This window comes from Lucilia sericata, unplaced genomic scaffold, assembly GCF_015586225.1.
Source record: "Lucilia sericata isolate MDLA Ls3-8-SP2 unplaced genomic scaffold, ASM1558622v1 Contig001437F_arrow, whole genome shotgun sequence".
Taxonomy (NCBI): domain Eukaryota; kingdom Metazoa; phylum Arthropoda; class Insecta; order Diptera; family Calliphoridae; genus Lucilia; species Lucilia sericata.
In genome coordinates this window covers 13,968-34,969 of record NW_023995369.1, presented here as the reverse complement: position 1 = coordinate 34,969, position 21,002 = coordinate 13,968, and the positions used below count along the sequence as shown (strand labels likewise).

The window sequence follows — 21,002 nt, the reverse complement described above, 5'->3', positions numbered from 1 at the left end:
TGGATATTTTGGATATTTTATGAAATGTGAAAAAGTGAAATTTCTAGAGATTCCTTCATTAACCCATTCCGCTGACAGCAAAATTTAGTGAATGAATTAGGAAAACTAAGAAATAATGTTTTTTTATATCATTATTCTTATAGTATTAAAACTATAATATTTAAAGTATTATCAAACTACAATATATTGGCATTGATAAGGATAATTTTTAAAATCTGATAAATTGTATATACATAAAATATACGGTATCAAATTTAATAATTTTAAAAAAATCAAAAAAAAATATGAACTTTCATTCTCAATGAAAACTGAGTCATAACTTATTTAGAAATCATGGAGAACTTAAATTTTCGAATATATTCAAAGATGTATGTACCAAATTTAATTAAAATTAGGGACATTTTTGAAATTACCCAATATCAACTAGGTCGTCGTTGTATGAAATTGTCTAAGTAGTTCAGAGGATTACGTTTTTACATGAAAAAATTACAATAAATATTAAAAAACTAATTTAAATTGTTACCATCAAAATCTATGTAAGATTCAACATTAATGCAAATGTTCTCTAAGCGCATTGATGAAACAAACCGCACGACAGTTGTTATTGGATTTGAACGCGACCATATACACATAATCAGTGTTGCCACTTTGGTTATTATTAACCAAAATTGGTTATTTTTATTTTGCATGTGTACATGTGAATTATTTTTTCGTTTTGGTTATTTTTTGCAAACAATTGAACTAAATGCTGTTTGCTTTTATTCTAAAAATAAAATTAAAAAAACTTCTTTTATCTCTAGTTTTAAATCAACTATGTAAATATACATATCGTCCTGTTTTGAATTTTGGTAATATGTGAAATTTTTTTTTTTACTATTCAAAATTTTTTTATTACTGCAATTTGTACATCTACTGGTTATACTTATGATGTGCACAAAGATATTTTTCGATATCTTAATTGGTTAGGATTTAGCAAAAGTACCTATGAGTTTTCCACATATTAAATGAGTTGATTTAAATCATAACAACACCGTAATATTATTTTATTTACACTAGTCAATCTAACACCGTGAGTTATGAATCCTCTCTCTCCATTTGCTGCATCCATGAACTTAAAATCACTTCTTGGGTCGATTCAAACTCGTCCTTCCTTTAATATTTCTATTGGAACTTTTTATGTAAAGAACTCGCGATACTTATATGAAAAAACGAAGTAGGCTGTATTTCGCATTTCGATTTTTATGGAATTTGGTGGGAATAGTCTACGTACTTAGTAGATTATGTCCTCCATATTAAATTTAAAATTTAAAGTATAATTCCAACTTCTATACCTATTTGAAATTTTGCATAAACAGATACTGTGCTAATTTCCGAAATTCAAAGATAAATGATTTAATAAGAATTAATAAAGTATTTTCTGCAAATTGATGCAAGAATAGTATCACAATATCTTTAAAGTATCAATCAACTGATATTTTTAAGTAACACGGCTAAGGAAAATGAAATTGTATTATATACAAAAGTTGTAATATTTCTAAACTCGTACGACGAACAATAATCGCGATATATGCAAGGATTTGATACTCATGACCTTTGACTTCTACTATCTCACCATGACTTTTAGTTCTTTATTTACATTTTCTAGATGATGTTGTATACTAGTTTTTATTTTACCGTCTTAAATTCTAAATTTTGGTCAATTTGTCGGATAATTTGGATAGATTACGTTTACAAATATTGCTGAAGTTATGAATGTAATGCTGACATCCGCTACATGGTATTATAATTTAAACCCAAATTTCGAACGAACTCTCCAAATCTGTACATAAAATGGGAAGAATTTTATAATTTAAAATTGTTTTCCAAAAAGTCAGTGTGGAGTATTTTTGAATTGCGCTAAAACGCGTTAAAAACTCAGTTACTTTTTAAAATAAATATTAATTACATTTGATAACGAATCCGCGAAGAGACATATATTTATTGTTGAAAACACGATAAGAAACAAAATAGAAAACTGAAATATTTTGCCAAAATATTTTTAATTGATTGGTATTGAAAATGCGAAATATCGGTCAACGATTTCACTTAGCCCTAGGGTTGCCAGCCTGGCTGGACTTGGCTGGATTGTCCAGCTTTTTTGATGCTTGTCCAGTTTCAAGCTAAAATTTAATTTGTCCAGCTAAATAGAATTTTTTTTAGCACACTGTAATAATTTTTATGTTATCTTTGTCAAATCATGTTAGCCAACACTGATTGTACATTTGTTATACAACTAAGTTATGATTCCCCTCTTCTATCATCATGTCTCAACACTTGAACAGCTGATGTCGTAATAAATATTAGGTCTGTTCGCGTACTCGATAATTTGTAACAATTTGCAACAATTGTTACTGGATTCCGTTCGCGTTCGAGCCATAAAAATTACAGTTCGTTGATAGAGAATTTTTTGATTTTACTGGATATTTTTTCCCCAGTAAAAAATATCCAACTTATATTTACAACATATGTTTGTTTTATGAATATGTAAACAAACCAAAGAAATCGAAAATTTGGTAAATTTTAAATTTTTTGAAAGAAATATATAAATTAATAACACACGAATATTAAAAAATTATTTGTAATTAGATTTATTTTAATTTTATTTATCATAAATTAGTTTTTAAAAGAGTTTATTTGTTGTGAAAAATCATAACAAATATTGTCAATCTGGCGTTTTTAAACCAATTTAGTTTGTCTTTCTCTTAGCGATTTTGTGTAAATTTTTATTTTAATAATATGTTTGTATTATAAAGTTTTAAAACAGTAATATATTTTTAATGATACTACATATTTTGTTAACTTTAAATATCCATTTATTTATAATTAAAATCAAAGTTTCAATTATTTGTTTTTTTGAGATTTCAGCAAAAGGGCATTACTAATCTTTGTTTATAAACAAAAACTTCCACATTTTTTTTAAAAAATTGGCTCTCTATCACTGGATATTTCTTACAGGAAAGTACGCGAAAAGACATATTATTGCGAGCGATAGTCAATTTCTTTACGTACAGCTTACGTACTTATGATTTTTAAAATTTAAAACTTCAAAAATGGAGCTTTTTCACATCTTTTGCTCTTAAAAACTAAGTTAACGAAGTGATCGGGGAAAACTAAAAATATATTCGTACTATATGGACGATAACAAAACGGAATTGGTATATGAGAACCCCTGCATTTTTTTGGTGTATCACTGTGAAAATATTTACACAAAACCAAAATTAACATTTTCTCGGTATTTTTTATGTCCAGCTTTTTTTGTTTTGTCCAGCTTTTTAAAACCCGATGTCCAGCTTTTTGCGAATCGGAATCTGGCAACCCTACTTAGCCCCCATATTATGCCCTATTCAGAAAATGACTATATTGCTTAAAAAATCAGCGATAGCGATGAAATTCAATATAAAAAAGTTTTATTGGAAATGTATTTGTCAAAGTTTATGAGGATCGGTACATAATTGACTCTATCCCTCATAAAAAGTCTCCTCAGAAAATGACTTTAAAGCTCAATATAGCAGCAAAATTCAACATAATCAAGTTTTAAAGGAACTGAAATATCTCTGTCAGATTTTATGAGAATTGGTCCATAATTGACCGTACAGAAAATTACATTAACGCTCATAACTGTCTTCATAATACCAGTTTAGCGACGAAATTTAACATAGTTACAAGTTCCACTTCAGAAAATGAATTTGTTATTTTAATGTCCAAATGTAAACATGAAACAAATAAAAATTATTTTGTTTACTTTTTTCTTAATTTGGTTATTTTTTATTCGAATTTTGGTTAGAAAAAAAATTTTGTTGTGGCAACACTGCACATAATACCAAAGGTAGTATATAGTAAAACTGCGATCTCAATTTTTTATTTTCTGATATTTTTTTCTTTTTAAGACTTAAAAGCTTTTATATACATGTCGTCACCTGAAACGCAAACGCTAACTAAAAAATCTAAATTGATTTTTTTGTTGATTCTAATGTATTGCATCAAAACAAATGTCCACAACAAAAATTGGACTATTCTGACCAAAATTATTATAACAAATGATAGGTTTCACTATTAAACAATTTGTTTAATAATAAATTGCGATGATAAAAACAAACTTTTCAATTTAAATAGTTTTTTGCTTCTCCTGCAAAAATTTAAAAAATTTTAGATAGGGCCGTTTGCGTTTTAGGTGACGATATACAAATTTGTTTATATATTAATGCACATTATGTTTTGTTAATTTGAGTATAAAAGGAAAGAGGATCTCTTCTTCTTGAAAGGACTTAAAATTTTTAAGGATGTAACAAATTTATAAATTTATCCAAATATTAATATCTTTATGTTAATAAATGACAAATTGAAAATAAAAATGTTATCTCTTTATATAAATGATGAAATTATTAGTCTGATGTGTTTTTTTCTTTTATAAGGACAAAAAATTTAAAAAAAATTCGATCTTACATTTAGAAACAAAAATCAATTTAATAACACTATGCGACAAAAATAAATACCTGGGAAGTGATACTATTTTTCTGAAAGATGGATCCGAGTAGAACAGGAATATGTTTCTGAAATTTGCCAAACACCTCCAAAATCTTGAGTTACAGGTAAAAAACCGGCTTTTCGTACCTTTAGGCACTTATAAGTCAGTAAGTTAGGTAAATTTGAACCGATTTTAAGTTTAGTGGATTTAGAAAGCAGAAGCTGAGGCCTTTATAATGACATATCTAACGTTTAAGTAACCTGGAGAGATATGTGTGAATTTCATCAACAAACATATTTTTTATTTAAGTTTTGCGCCGTTGTTCAAGTTTGGAGATGTTTTTTGAAAGTATTTTATATAGGACCCGTACTATTTATTAATTGATTCGAAACCCATGTCTATTCATGAGAAAAACGCAACTTTGTTTTTAAAAATCCTTTAGAAATTGACCTATTGACCTTTTTCTTAATACAAAATTGTTCATAAACTGATTGATTAGAAACTGATGATTAGAAACCCATGTCTATTCATGAGAAAAACGCAACTTTAGTTTTAAAAATCCGTTAGAAATTGACGACGTTATTGACCTTTTTCTTAATACAAAATTGTTCATAAACTGATTTTCTGAAGTATGCTTTATATGGGGGATAGGGTTAAATAAGGCCGATCCTCGAAAAAATTGGTGTAAGGATTAATGTTTATATTAAAGTTATTTATGCTGAATTTCATCGTGATATTAATATAAAGAGGAGAATTATGGAATTCAAGTCATTTTTAGAAGGAGGGTTTGTATGGGGACTAGGGTCAAATAACACCGTATTGTCTAAAGAATCAGCAGTATCACTAAAGATTACAGCAAACTCAATTATACCGATTTTTGTATTGTTTGGACCTTATTTGACCCTAGTGCCCATGCAAATCCTCCTTCAGAAAATGACTTGAATTCCATAATTCTCTTAATTACATCAATATCGCGATGAAATTCATAATTAATAACTTTTATATAAATCTAAATATTTCCACCAAATTGTATGAGGATCGGCCCATATTTAGGCCTATCCCCCATATAAAGCATCTTTCGGAAAATCAGTTTTGGAAAAATTTTGTATTAAGAAAAAGATCGATAACGTCGTCAATTTCTAACGGATTTTTAAAAACAAAGTTGCGTTTTTCTCAAAAATATACATGGGTTTCTAATCAATTAATAAATAGTACAGGTCCTATATAAAATACTTTCAAAAAACATCTCCAAACTTGTACAACGATGCAAAAGTTAAATAAAAAATATGTTTGCTGATGAAATTCACTCATATCTCTCCATGCTACTTAAACGTTGTATATGTCATTATAAAGGCCTCAGCTTCTGCTTTGTAAATTCGTGTAGAAACTTAAAATCGGTCCAGATTTAACTAAGTTACTGACTTATAAGTGCCCAAAGGTACGAAAAACCGGTTTTTTATCCGTAACTCAAGATTTTAGAGGTGTTTGACAAATTTCAAAAACGTATTCTTGCTATACTCGGATTCACCTTTCAGAAAAATAGTATCACTTCCCAGGTATTTCAATTTTCGTTTATTTTGTCTCACTGTGTTATTCAATCCTTTAAAAAATATATTTTGGGAATTCTCAAGAATATGAAAGAATAAAATATTCAAAAGACGTTATTTAAAAATTTTGAACTTGATAAATTAAAATGGAAAACAATAACATTTCCACAAATCGTCAACTTTAATAAGATGCCCATATTGACATTAGATTATAAATATTTAATTAAATTTTTATATACTCAACACTTTAATATCTTTTGAATGATATAAAGGAACAGAAAAACAAATTCATGTGTATTTGATTAGAATATCAATAATAAACTGGACAACACATCTTTAAAAGATTTTGTGCAGACACACTTTTTACACAATTGAATTTTAGTAGCTTTTTTCAAAATATTTAAAAATTAGCACTCTTAAGAAGGCTAAGTACTATAAATTGGATAGTTTACAAGTTAGATGTCTAGTAGAGACATAAAGATTCAAGTTTTTTTGGTTATACAATATATAGTATTCATTTCAATATCAGAATTTAATATTCTTTTTTGAGCTGAGGTGACGTAGTTGCAGATAAACAAAGATGTAAAAACAGAAACATTAAAAAACTTTTATTAAAAAAGTAAAATAAAATTTGTATACAAATTTGGAATTATATTTTTATAAGAAATTTTTAATAATATTCTACAAACAATACCAAAGAAATATAGACGCCGTGGATTAAAAACGGTCATTCAGCCGCTGAAAACTTTTGATTGTCTTGATTTTTCTGCGAACTTGACACCTACGTCACCTCAACTTTGATTCTTTTATTATCATTGTTCGGTCACAATCATATTTAATAATTTTATTTAATTAATATTATATATTTCATTTTATAATAATTTCATTTTATGTTTATCAATTCATTCCTTTAAATGTCATTCAATATTATACTTTATTTAAGAATTTGGTACAAAACAGACTAATAATAACTCTTTTAGTTGACACTCTCTTTATTTATCGCTCTATTTTACTTTTTATAATTTTGTAACTGTAAATAGATACTTGCAAAAATCTTTAACTATAACAAGTAACTTCTATGTTTTGTTTGAACATTCTTTCTGTGGCCATTAAAGAGATCAAACCAAAACCGCATCGTCTTTTTATTTTTTGATTAAACATATGGCGACCGTGACAGGACGGTTTAAAATTATAAAAAGTATTAAGAAGTTTTCGAAAATAAATTAAAGTCTTAAATTATTAAAATTAAATAAATAACAAGTAAGAGTGTTATATTCGGCTATGCCGAATCTTATATACCCACCATCAAACCTCGTTTGACTCGAATGAAACTTACTTATGTCGAATTTCGTCTATATATTCGTATATTTAGGCCAGTTATAAGCGTTAAAGTAATTTTCTGAAGGGGACCTTATAAAAGGGGTAGGTCAATTATGGGTCGATCCTCATAAAATTTGGTAGACAGAATTTGGTTCGTATTAAATTTATTTGTGTCGAATTTCGCTACACTCGTATTTTTAAACCATTAATGAGCGTTGCCGTCATTTTCTGAAGGGGACCTTATATGGGGGGTAGGGTCAATCATGGACCGATCCTTATAAAATTTTTTAGATAGATTTTGACTCGTATGAAACTTACTTATATCGAATTTCATCTATATACTAGTATTTTTAAGCCAGTAATGAGCGTTAAAGTCATTTTCTGAAAGGGACCTTATATGGGGGGTAGGGTCAATTATGGACCGATCCTCATAAAATTTTGCATAGTGATTTTGGATCATAAGAAACTTACTTATGTCGAATTTCATTGCTATATTCGTATTTTTAAACAAGTTATGGCTGTTAAAGCTGCTTTTCGAGGGGCCACTTGTATGGGGGCTATCCGAAAACGTGGACCGATATTGGCCATTTTCAATACCAAACAAACCTTACATATAAGAAATATTTATGTGAAATTTCAACCCTCTAGTTCTTTCCATTCGGACTCTATCGTGCTTTCAACAGACAGACAGACAGACAGACGGACGGACGGACGGACAGACGGACAGACATGGCTAGATCGTCTTAGAATTTAATGAGGACCCAGAATATATATACTTTTGTGGGTCTATGACCAATATTTCGATGTGTTACAAACGGAATGACAAACACAATATACCCCCCATCTTTTTTGATGGTGGGTATAAAAACAATAGCGATTGAGTGAAAAGTATTCTGATTGTGAAGATCATTAACATCTTTAAATTAAGTTGTGCATTTACTTGTCGCTGCTTTCATCATCGTCGTTCTCCAAAAATCTCTGTAAGCAGAATATCATTATCATCAACAAATTAAGTTGTGCAGCTGGCTAGCCACCAAACTCTGTTGCTGTAGTTTTATTCATCAACATAATCATCATTTGGATTTTTCGGTATTCATTTGAAACAACAATAAAACTTCATCTCATCGTTATTGTACTCTTTCATCAACATTTGAAACTCTTCGTTGCTACTTCTTTTTTTTGAGACAATTTAAGGTTCTTGTAAGTAATTGAACAGCAAATATATACACATACTAATATTAAATTCTACTAAAAATATTTACCAGTTCATCTGTGTTGGGTAGTTAAAGCAGCTTACTAGTGTTGATACATTTTCGGCCTGTATATTATAAATTTTCTTAGCTACTATTTAAAAAAATGGCTAATGAGGACGAAACAGCAGCTAAATTGAAGTCTGATTTGTCTTCATTAAAATCTCAAAGAACAACTATGAAGCGCACTATTTCTAATTTAAAAACGAAAATAGAAAAGGAAGGATCATCTGCTGACTATACTAAGTATAATTGAATGTCGTTTACAAATGCTGGAGTCGTACTTCAAGCAGGTGAGCCATATTCAAACTCAAATTGAATGCTTAGACCCTTCTGATGAAGGCCGTACTGATTTAGAGGAAATTTTTATCGCGAGCAAAAGTTATATGGTAGATTTGTTAAATAAGAAGCGACGTTCTAGTGATGTAGATCAAAGTTTTTTGAATACAACTTCATCATTTTCTCATCAAAATCGCCTTCCAAAATTAAAACTACCCACTTTCGATGGAAAATATTCTGAATACTCACGGTTTATTACAACATTCAAAATGTTAGTTCACGATGAAACTTGCATTCCTACTATTGACAAATTTAATTACCTATTGAACTGCCTTAGTGGCCAAGCACTTCCACTAATTGAGCCCTTGCAAGTAATAGAAGAAAATTATCAAAAGGCTATAGACAGCTTAAAAAACAGATACGACAACAAATCTTTGATTTTCATCGATAATGTTAATACCCTATTTTCGATTTCGCCCATAAATAAACCAAGTTCTACAGGTTTACGTGCTATATTGGACAATGTTGCTGCTATTCGAAGTTCTTTATTATCATTGGGTTCAGAACTTGACGTTATGAACGCAATTATAATACACATTGTTTTGTCAAAAATCGATTCGGAATCCAAAGCCGTTTATGATGAGAAACAAGATTTCGGCAAATTACCATAATGGGATGACTGCTACTCCATTCTTAGTCGTCGCTGTCAATTCCTTGAAAGCCGAACTGCTGAAGCCGACTCCTTTCGTGATCCAGAACCGAAACTTAAGCTGAAATTTAGACGTCCAGGTTTATCCCTCGTTACATCGAATATTTTCTGTGAGTATTGCCAAAGCAAAGACCATTTTGTTGGAAATTGTACTTCATACTTATCGTTGCCTGTACCCCGTCGTTTTGATTTTGTAAAATCCTCTAATCTTTGCATCAATTGTCTACGTAAAGGACATATGGTGTCAAAATGTATTTCAAAATCTCGATGCCGAACTTGTCATGTTTCTCATCACACATCATTGCATAATCAAGGTTCACATACTTCAGATTCATCAAGTTCATCGTTACAACGTCATACATTTTCGAATCCATCATTTCAACATCCTTCATCATCGACACAGTCTTCCATATCATCGATTCAACCGTCGTCTTCGATTCAATCAAATTCAAACCAGCAAACATCATCGTCCAGACAAAGTACAGGTTCAGCAGCCATCCATTTAACAATAAATTCATCGTTCGTCACTCGCACTCATCGTCGAGTTTTGCTCCCTACAGCTATTGTTTTCGTTAGAGATAAATTTGGAACATTACAGCCTTTAAGAGCTCTTTTAGATTCGTGCTCGGAAATTAATTTAATCACCCAAGAAACTGCCATTCGACTTCGTCTCAGCCAAACCAGGTCCATTCAAGATATAGCTGGAGTCTCGGATATTCGCACAGAATTAAGATATAAAGTTACCGCAACGGTTAAATCTCGTACATCAGAATTTGAATTCACATCAATATTCTCGATCACTAAATCAATTTCGTCTCAGCAACCAGCCGATCGCGTCAATACTAGTAATTGGAATATTCCTTCAGATCTGGAGCTGGCAGATCCTGAATTTTTAATTACCCCAGCGCATTGATTTACTTCTTAGCTCAGAGATTTTCTTCGATCTTCTACTTGATGGCAAGGTTATTCTAGGAGAAGGGCTACCCTGTCTAATTAACACTAAACTAGGATGGATTATAGGAGGCAAGGTTGATTCTCAGATACCAAATAAAATTTTGTCCTGCAGTGTCATTACCTACCAAGAGCTAGACACAATGCTGAAAGCATTCTGGGAAATTGAAGAATTTGCCCAAAACAAATCGTTAATGACGGAAGAGGAAAATCAATGTGAGTCCCATTTCATTAAAAATACAGTTTTCGATGAAACTGGTAGAGTCAAGGTTCGTTTGCCATTTAAGTTTCCAGTAGAACAACTTGGTAGCTCTTTTGAAACCGCTCGTCGTCGTTTTATTTACCTTGAGAAGCGCCTTCAAAAGGACGAAATGATAAAAGAAATGTACATGGAATTTATGCGAGAATATATTTCACTTGGACACATGTCTTTAGTCAGCTACGATGTTTTGAATAAACCCCATTACGTGATACCTCATCATTCAATTTTGCGTCCCCAAAGTTCATCAACCAAACTGAGAGTGGTGTTTGACGCATCAGCTCATACATCCACAAATAAATCATTGAATGAAATATTAATGATCGGACCAACCATCCAGCAAGAACTAATCATCGCAATTCTTTGTTTTCGTTTTCATAAATTCGCTATGTCAGCAGACATTTGTAAAATGTACAGACAATTTTTGGTGCATGAAGAAGATAGAAATTTCCAACTAGTCCTCTGGAGGGACAACGGCAATAGTCCACTAGATTTATATCAGCTCAACACTGTAACTTATGGTACATCAGCTGCACCGTTTCTCGCCATACGTAGTCTTTCATTCATTGCTGACACATACAAACAAGAATTTCCCATTGGCTCTCATGTTCTCAAGCAAGATTTTTACGTAGACGACCTTCTTACGGGATCATCAACTCTTACTGAACTGTTAGTAAAAAAGACTGAAATTACACAAATTCTAGATAGAGCAGGTTTAAAACTATCAAAGTGGATTTCCAATTGTTCACAAATATCACATTCCAATGAAGATTTGCTCCTAAAAACAAGTAATGAAAATATTACCAAGGCTCTTGGAATGTATTGGAAGCCGGATAAAGACGTATTTTGTTTTCAATTTGAATTATCAATTATTGAAGTACCTACAAAGCGTTTGGTGTTAGGGGTAGTTGCAAGAATTTTTCTTTCTTGCAAAATCCTCATACAAGAAATGTGGAAGCAGCAAATTGGTTGGGACATACCCTTAAATGAACAACTACAAAATCGTTGACTCCAAATCGAAAAAACCTTACCATACATCAACCAAATAGAAATACCCAGATTTGTTGGATTGTCCCCAGATACAAATTTTGACATCCATGGTTTTTCGGACGCCTCACAGTTGGCTTATGGCTGTTGTTTGTATATTCGTTTACGTGTTCCCAATGGTTTTCAAGTAAATCTACTTATTGCTAAGTCTAAGGTTGCGCCTGTCGTCCAACAATCACTACCCAGATTAGAGTTATGCGCTGCTCTCTTACTGAGTCGCACATGGGCCAAAATTAAAGATAAGTTTCAAAATTATAAGTATCAAATATTTTTCTGGTCAGATTCGAAAATAGTATTAAATTGGCTTAAAAATCATTCATCATCGTATGTGTGTTTTGTTGCCAATAGGGTATCAGAAATTCAGAATACAAAACCCGGCGGATGTCGTATCTCGCGGTTGTCTCGCAAATGAACTTGCTTCTACAATCTGGTTTAGAGGTCCAGACATTCTAACAAAAAATAAACAAGATTGGCCTAAAAACACCATATCTACTACCGAACTTCCTTCGTCAGATATCAGAAAAACATTGTTTTTAAACAACCATCGTCGCTAATTCAATCATTTCGGAAATCATAAAAAATCAATCATCGTTTCTTCGAATACTGCACATCATCGTTTATATTCATCGTCTATTTCACAAACCAAAACGAAACTCATTCATAACTTCCGAAGAACTACAATTGTCGTTTTGGAAAATAATACACGACATTCAACAATCTTCGTTTAGAGATGAAATTTGTTACTTACAAAAAGGTAATTCTTTACAACCCACATTGCAAAAACTATCGCCATTTCTTCAAGACATGCCCAATTACAAAACAACATTACCGATACCTAGAGTTGGTGGCAGGCTAGCAAATGCACCCTTATCGTTCAACACAAAGTTTCCAGCATTACTCCCGAAAGACCATCGTTTTACTACCATTTACATCAAGTATCTTCAATTAAAACATCTTCATGCTGGAGCTAAAGCTCTTCTTGGAATTCTTCGTCAACAAGTTTGGGTCATAAACGCTCGAGATATAGTAAGAAAAATAGTACGAAACTGCATACACTGCTTCAACTATAAACCTCGGCTATTACAACAAATTATGGGTGACCTACCAGCTGATCGTCTCAAGGCTCAACGTCCTTTTTTCATTTGTGGTGTAGACTTCTGTGGTCCATTTTACACGTCTTATAGGATCAGAGGAAAACCGCCATACAAAACATACGTGGCTATTTTCGTTTGTTTTGCCTCAAAGGCTATCCACATTGAACTCGTTTCGGATCTGTCTACTAATTGCTTTATTTTATGTTTGAAGAGATTTATAGGTAGACGTGGAATACCTCATCGTTTATATTGTGACAACGCCACAAACTTTGTTGGCGCCAACGCAAAGCTCAACGAATTTAAACAGCGTTTCTTCGATAAAGATAACACCAAAGCTATAATGGAATATAGTGAAATTACTGGGTTCCAATTCATGTTTATTCCACCACGATCACCCCATTTCGGCGGACTTTGGGAGTCCGCAGTAAAATCCACAAAAAACATTTTAGTAAAAAATATGTCTAACGCTGGTGTTACATATGAAGAGCTGCAAACAATTCTTATTGAAGTGGAAGCCATCTTGAATTCACGCCCTATAGCACCTATATCGGATGATCCGAATGATGGAGAAGCTTTAACGCCAGGACACATGCTAATTGGTTCCTCGTTACTTTCTTTGCCTGATGAAAATTTAGAAAACCACAAAACCATCAGTTATCTAAAGCATTGGCAAATGGTTACATACTTGAAGCAGCAGTTTTGGTTACAATGGGTACGAGACTACGTCCTCACACTACAACAAAAGGCTAAATGGTTCAAGTCATCTCAAAATATTCAAGTAGGTAGATTAGTAATCGTTCATGAGGATAATATACCCCCACAACAGTGGCTTCTTGCTCGAATCGTAAAAGTAATTCCTGGTCGTGAGGAAAAAATTCGAGTGGTAGACGTCCAAACATCAAAAGGCATTCTTCGAAGATCTATACACAAAATTGCTCCCTTACCAATAGACGAAACTGATTGAAAACTATTTTCAATGGCGGGGAGTATGTTCGGTCACAATCATATTTAATAATTTTATTTAATTAATATTATATATTTCATTTTATAATAATTTCATTTTATGTTTATCAATTCATTCCTTTAAATGTCATTCAATATTATACTTTATTTAAGAATTTGGTACAAAACAGACTAATAATAACTCTTTTAGTTGACACTCTCTTTATTTATCGCTCTATTTTACTTTTTATAATTTTGTAACTGTAAATAGATACTTGCAAAAATCTTTAACTATAACAAGTAACTTCTATGTTTTGTTTGAACATTCTTTCTGTGGCCATTAAAGAGATCAAACCAAAACCGCATCGTCTTTTTATTTTTTGATTAAACAATCATGTTTTGACTTACCTTGTATTTGCCGATAATTGTTGTTCTTTCGCCTTAGGATATGTACTTCCAATGTTTTGATTTATATTCCACACGGCAAGCTTGTTTTTGCACTTCCAATAAATTTTATGGTCTTCAAGTATTTGTATACAATATCAACAGTTTTATAATTGAACACAATATTTCTTTAGATATTTGTAGACGATGTTATTGTTTATCTGCTTCAATTTCCACACGTCAAGCACTTGTTATACCCTACACCACTTTAGTGGGGAGGGTATATTGGGTTTGTGCTGATGTTTGTAACGCACAATAATATTGGTCCTATACCACCTTAAAGTATACCAATCGGCTCAGAATCATTTTAGCTATGTCCGTCCGTCTGCCCGTCCGTCCATGTAAACCTTGTAATCAAACTACAGATCAATTTTGAAGATAATTCAATGAAATTTGGTACATGATCTTCTATTGTCCCAGGGACGAAGAATATTGAAAATGGTTAAGATCGGTCCATTATTTCACCTAGCCCCCATACAACTGAACACCCCAATAGGGCTTATAATCCTTGTAATCAATTATTATTATCAATTATTATCAATTATTTCACCCCGCCCCCATACAAATGAACCCCTCGTATAGGGCTTTTAAAACTTGTAATTAAACTACAGGTCGCAATTTTGGAGATAATTCCAAATGAAGCCTGTTGAAAATGCTTTACATCGGTCCATTATTTCACCTAGCCCCCATACAACTGAACCCGCCGAAGCCCTATTCGGCGGGTTCATAAGTTCATAATTATGTTTAATATACTCATATCTCGACAAAAAGCTGCAATAACCAAGTTGTATACAAGACTTGATGACCCCCACGAATTCCATAATAATAGGTTCTCATAGCCCCTATGAAAAGCCCCCATCAAAATTTCACTTAATTGTGCACAATTTTATTCAACAATAAACGGCTTAGGTATGTATATCTAAGGCAAGGTACAATTCAACTTAAATGCTTTATTATGGCAACTAAATCACATTATATTTTTGTCAAAGGTGTAGGGTATTATATGGTCGGCCTAGCCCGACTATAATTTCTTACTTGTTTTTAGATTTATTTAGTTTTGTTCGGTATGTTTGCGCACAATATTTTAATGCCGGGCAGAGTTTCTTGGACCTCCAAAAAATTTTAGATTGGAAGTCTTTAAGTAGACAATAGAATTAACTTTTTTCTGCTACAATTAACACACGACCAAAATCTATTTGCACACAATTTTTTTTTTAATGCGACGCACTGTTTTTTAAAACTTCCAGGAAATTTTTAGTTTATGGACTTTATGTAATTGTAGGCAATATAATTGTATTTCGACTTTTAACTAATTTTTAACGTTTTTGCACATAATATTTCTATGGACACGCTATATTTCAAATATGCAATCCTTCTATTATTTACCCTTTACACACCGAAAACACAATTAGCAATGACTCCAAAATATGATGCAAAAGCTTTAATTTTTTGTTTATGTATTTGTTTTTCTCCAAAAAATGACATAAAAAAGTAGAACACTCTCTGTCTATAAACAAGTAGAAACAAAAAACTTGTAACAAAAAAATGTTTTTTTTTGTAGATGGCCATTCCACGCCTCCTTTGTAAAATTTCAAATATTTTTGACATAAAAAGAACAATATAATTGATTATGTATATAATGTATAATTAGCAAGTAAAACTCACAAGTAAATACCGAATTTATTATAAAGTTCAAAATAGAAATTTGCAATTTTTTTGGTTTATTCTTTATGTTATGTATAAACTTCATTAACAAATTTTTCCAAATTTTATATAATTTATTAATAAACTTTGAACATATTTGTGATGGTAGTGTTTTTTATTTAATAGGAGTAAAAAATAAATTTTATTTGTACTAGTTAACTTTTTGCAAATTGAAAAACTAATACAGATGAACAGAAAAGAAAATTGAAAAAACAATGAGATTTGTCTACAATAAAGGGGAGAGCAGAGAACAAGAGAAGCAAGCTTATCACTTTTTTTCGGCGGCGGTTGAATGGGTAAAATTGATCGGCGGGGGCGGCTAATCGACTTTACGCCGAGTTTTTACCGGCTCATAAAAAAATTCGGCTTAGCTGTGTTTATTTTATTAAATGTACCAAATTTAGGTAGGTTTCGTGGTAGGTTTAAAATTTGGGGTTTATTGTAATAATAGTTCAATCTCAACTTTCCATGACTGTTATTGCATATTTTTCCAGATCAAAGAGCATTTATCCGAGGGAGAATATTTTATGTGAAATTTGACAGTTAGTGTACTGAAAGTCCATATACAATATTAATCAGCTGTGCATTTTTTATACCCACCATCAAAAATGATGGGGGGTATATTGATTTTGTCATTCCGTTTGTAACACATCGAAATATTGGTCATAGACCCACAAAAGTATATATATTCTGGGTCCTCATTAAATTCTAAGTCGATCTAGCCATGTCTGTCCGTCCGTCTGTCTGTCTGTCTGTCTGTTGAAAGCACGATAGAGTCCCAATGGAAAGAGCTAGAGGGTTGAAATTTTACATAAATATTTCTAACAGGTAAGGTTTGTTTGGTATTGAAAATGGGCAATATCGGTTCACATTTTCTGATAGCCCCCATACAAGTAGGAAATCGAAAAGCGGCTTTAACAGCCATAACTTGTTTAAAAATACAAATATAGCGATAAAATTCGGCATAAGGAAGTTTCTTATGATCCAAAATCATTATGCAAAATTTTCTGAGGATCGGTTCATAATTGACCCTACCCGCCATATAAGGTCCCCTTCAGGAAATGACTTTAACGCTCATTACTGGCTTAAAAATACTAGTATATAGATGAAATTCGACATAAGTAAGTTTCATACGAGTCAAAATCTATCTAAAAAATTTTATGAGGATCGGTCCATGATTGACCCTACCCCCCATATAAGGTCCCCTTTAGAAAATGACTGCAACGCTCATTAATGGCTTAAAAATACGAGTGTAGCGATGAAATTCGACACAAATAAATTTAATACGAACCAAATTCTGTCTACCAAATTATATTAGGATCGACCCATAATTGACCCTACCCCCTATATAAGGTCCCCTTCAGAAAATTACTTTAATGCTTATAACTGGCCTAAAAAATACGAGTATATAGATGAAGTTCGACATAAGTAAGTTTCATTCTAGTCAAACGAGGTTTGATGGTAGGTATATAAGATTCGGCATTGCCGAATATAACACTCTTACTTGTTTTTATTATTTATATAATTTGGAATTACGACATACTAAATATGTACATACATGTACAATGTACATACCAAAGCGTATGAATTAATAGTGATTCTATAGAATATTTGTCTATGGTCATATTTACACCTATAAAATTATGGAAAAATAAGAAAAATGTACAAAAAGAAGTATATTTGCATACTTACTTGCTGATTTTAAAAAGCGTTCTTCCCGAACGAATGTCTGATGTCGCAGATATCTGGGGTCTTCTGAAAACTGATTTCACCATATACATAGACAGACAGACGGTCAGGCGGACCCCGCTATCTGTAGTAATTCAGAATATGTATACTTTATACGGTCGGAAAATTGTATAATAGACATTACCAATGGCATGACAAACTTATATATACCCTTCTCACGAAGGTGAAAGGTATAATTATCTTCAACTAAAATGTAGGAAATTAATTTCTCTGTAGAAATTATAATAACATCTGTACGTGTAAAGGCACTATACGTGAGCGTACACGATATTTATGGTGACTTTTAATCCCTTATTAAAAATTCGATATGCTAAATTTTATTTATCTATCAAAAAAATCCAAAATTCCTGGGGTATTAACTGAAAAACAAGTACAAACATTCAAAATAATGTTAAATAATATTAAATAATACATTAAATAATTAAAATATTATTAAATAATATTAATGTTAAATAAAATTAATTAAAATGTTTTGAGAAATAAAATTTTATTACAAATTTGATATACCATTTTATATTACTAGCTATTCACAAATAAAATTTTGTTTATTTCGGTACAGCTAATATTTTAATATATTTTATATTTCTTAGGTTCAAATGCGGAAAATCAAAAAGATGATAAAATAAATAAAGTACGAGATCAATATGAGCGTAAAATTGGAACTATGAGAAACGAAATGAAGAAACTGCAACAAGCACAACGGGAACATGCGCGGCAACAGTTGGAGATGATATCACAAGAAACAAAACTACGAAATCTGCGTTCACAATTAAATGAGCTCAAAGTTATTAAGGTAGACAAATTATGTGATTTTATATTAATTGAAATACACTCCCGCTCACTTAAATAGGTTCACTATTTTGTTTACATTCAAATTATTTTTTTGCAAAAAATAATGGACTAATTGGTTATATTAAAATTTTAATTAATAGCATAATGTCCTATGCATCACTAGATAGACAAACATTAGTGTAATACTTAATAACCGATTTTTAAAAATTTTTTTCTAAAACACTACGTTTTTGAACAATATTTTTTGGCTCATTTGAATAGTTTCATCATCTTTAATTTACAAAAACAACAACAAAATGCATTTTTCAATAAACTTTTTTATTTTTATAAATATTTTTACAAGGTTTTAGAAAAGATTGAGTAAGAAACATATCCGCCGTTACTTGAGATAACTTCGAAAATTCGAGGTGATAAAGAGTTATTAAGATTCTTAAGTAATGACAAGGGAATTTTGGTCCAAGCCTATACTGTCTACCCGATCTATACACTTTACGAGAAAGAATATCCGAAGCATTTTCAATAATAAATAGGTGAGAAGATTATGGAGGCTTTTCCAAAATTTTTACATTCTGGCATCGAATCCATCCATTTACAGCCCTGGCGGTATGGATCGGGACATTACATTTTTGAAATATCCACGGCAAGGATTCAAAGATATCCGAAAATGTGAAAAAGCTATTTCCAGTATGGCATTACAATTATTACAATTCCTACTTGATGAAAGAAATTGAAGTTCACATGTTTCATAATACGAAATTGGCCCTTCTTACAATACGTTTTATTGCAGCTAGGCAATGTAACACCCACAATTTCTGCTGCAGAATCACTTGACTTGGAGCCAGATTTTATTAAATCTCTTCTGTCTTCTTTTGTTATGACTCCATATGTACGTTTATTAATGTTTTCTTAATATTTAGACTGTTTTCTTATAAAATTGCGAATAACATTCTAAATTTGCCCAATTTTTTTTTTTTGCCAAATTCCTGTGATTTTGGACAGTTTCCAGAAACGCTAAATTTTGCCATTTTATTCTTCAGTCAATGGCTTACCGCGGCCTATTTTTAAAAAAATATATATGTCTATATTCACAGACACCAGAATATGAATCGATTTTTTCACTACCAGCAGTAAACTGATTTTATTCGGAATGAACCTAAACAAGTGAACCAAAAAATATAGGTAAAAAACGTAGTATGTTAGAAAAAAATTACTAAAAATCAGCTATTAGGTATTTCGCTAATTTTTGTCTTACTAGTGATACCAAAGACATCATGTTATTATCTAAAATTATAAAATTACTAATTAGTCCTTTACTTTTTGCAAATAATTAATTTGAATGTGAACAAAACAGTGAACCTATTCAATAACTAAAAGTTTTTAATAGTTAGTACAAATTAGAAACAATTGTTACTGGCGTTCATTACTCAAAAATCTAGCAAGAAGAGCAAAAACCAAGAAAACCTTTTCTCTCGTTGCAAACTATTACAAGTTTTATTTTATGCTAGTAATGACCCATCAAAATTACCCATAAAACGAAGTACTTTCAAAACAATAACATTTATTCCCATTATTAATGTTAATAATGTGTTATTAATGTTGTTATTGTCAGCCAACTAATTTGTGTTTGTTTTAAAATAAAAAATATTGGCGAATTATTTCGATATTAAAATTAAAGTAATCGTATTTATAATATTCCATTGAGTTAATTCTATGAAATATTAGATATTATTTCTTTTCATGTAAAAAATCGAAAAAAATATATGTAATGCACGTCACAAAAAATATTTTTAAATTTTGCATAAAAACCTTCAAGTAATCGATTAATAATGCACTTTTAGAAAATTTTAAACAGGGAGAATGATATCAAAAAGTGCATTTCCGTAAAAAATGCACTATCTTTAACTTTTTAACATACATATTATATTAGAATGAAAGAGCACAGCCATAGTATTATATTGTGTTCTTAATCAACAAAATCCGATATAAACTCTTAAAGATATGAACCTTCAAAGTTTTTTGATTTTTTGTAGTTTTTGAACAAATTAAAATCGCTATAAATCTCGCGTTTTTAGGAATTTTTAAACATTTAATGTAGATATGTCTTATATGTCTGATTTAAGATATCGGAAGACCATCGGTTAATTCTTAATTGATTTCTCATAGAATTCATGATATAAAGAAATTAAGCTAATTAATTTCTGGCTTTAGAGATTAGAACTTATTAGAAATACTTAAGAAAAACAACAATATTATAAACTGGTTGTAGAAGTATATTACATATCATTATTTTCAATCTGAAGCGTGTCTGTATGAACCCATTCTAGAAATAGGCAATTCAGAACGAATTCTTAAAAAGTTTCTGAAGTATTGCTATACACATCATCAAAAGATATTGCATTTTGTATAAAATG

General features: G+C 31.0%; 1 protein-coding gene across 2 annotated transcripts in view; it reads left to right on the top strand.

Moving 5' to 3' along the window:
* LOC119611376 (kinesin-like protein KIF21A) overlaps nt 1–20,115 on the top strand; it is a 50,802-nt gene extending 30,687 nt beyond the window's left edge. Inside the window, exons 2-3 of one of the 2 annotated variants that reach the window (XM_037966938.1) lie at nt 18,390–18,592; nt 20,097–20,115. In XM_037966938.1, the coding sequence (XP_037822866.1) occupies nt 18,390–18,592; nt 20,097–20,099 (206 nt within the window). In that variant the 3' untranslated portion in view covers nt 20,100–20,115. Of the gene's footprint in view, nt 1–18,389; nt 18,593–20,027 lie in introns of both variants that reach the window. The other variant, XM_037966937.1, reaches the window with a different exon arrangement.
* Nucleotides 20,116–21,002: the final 887 nt, after the last annotated feature.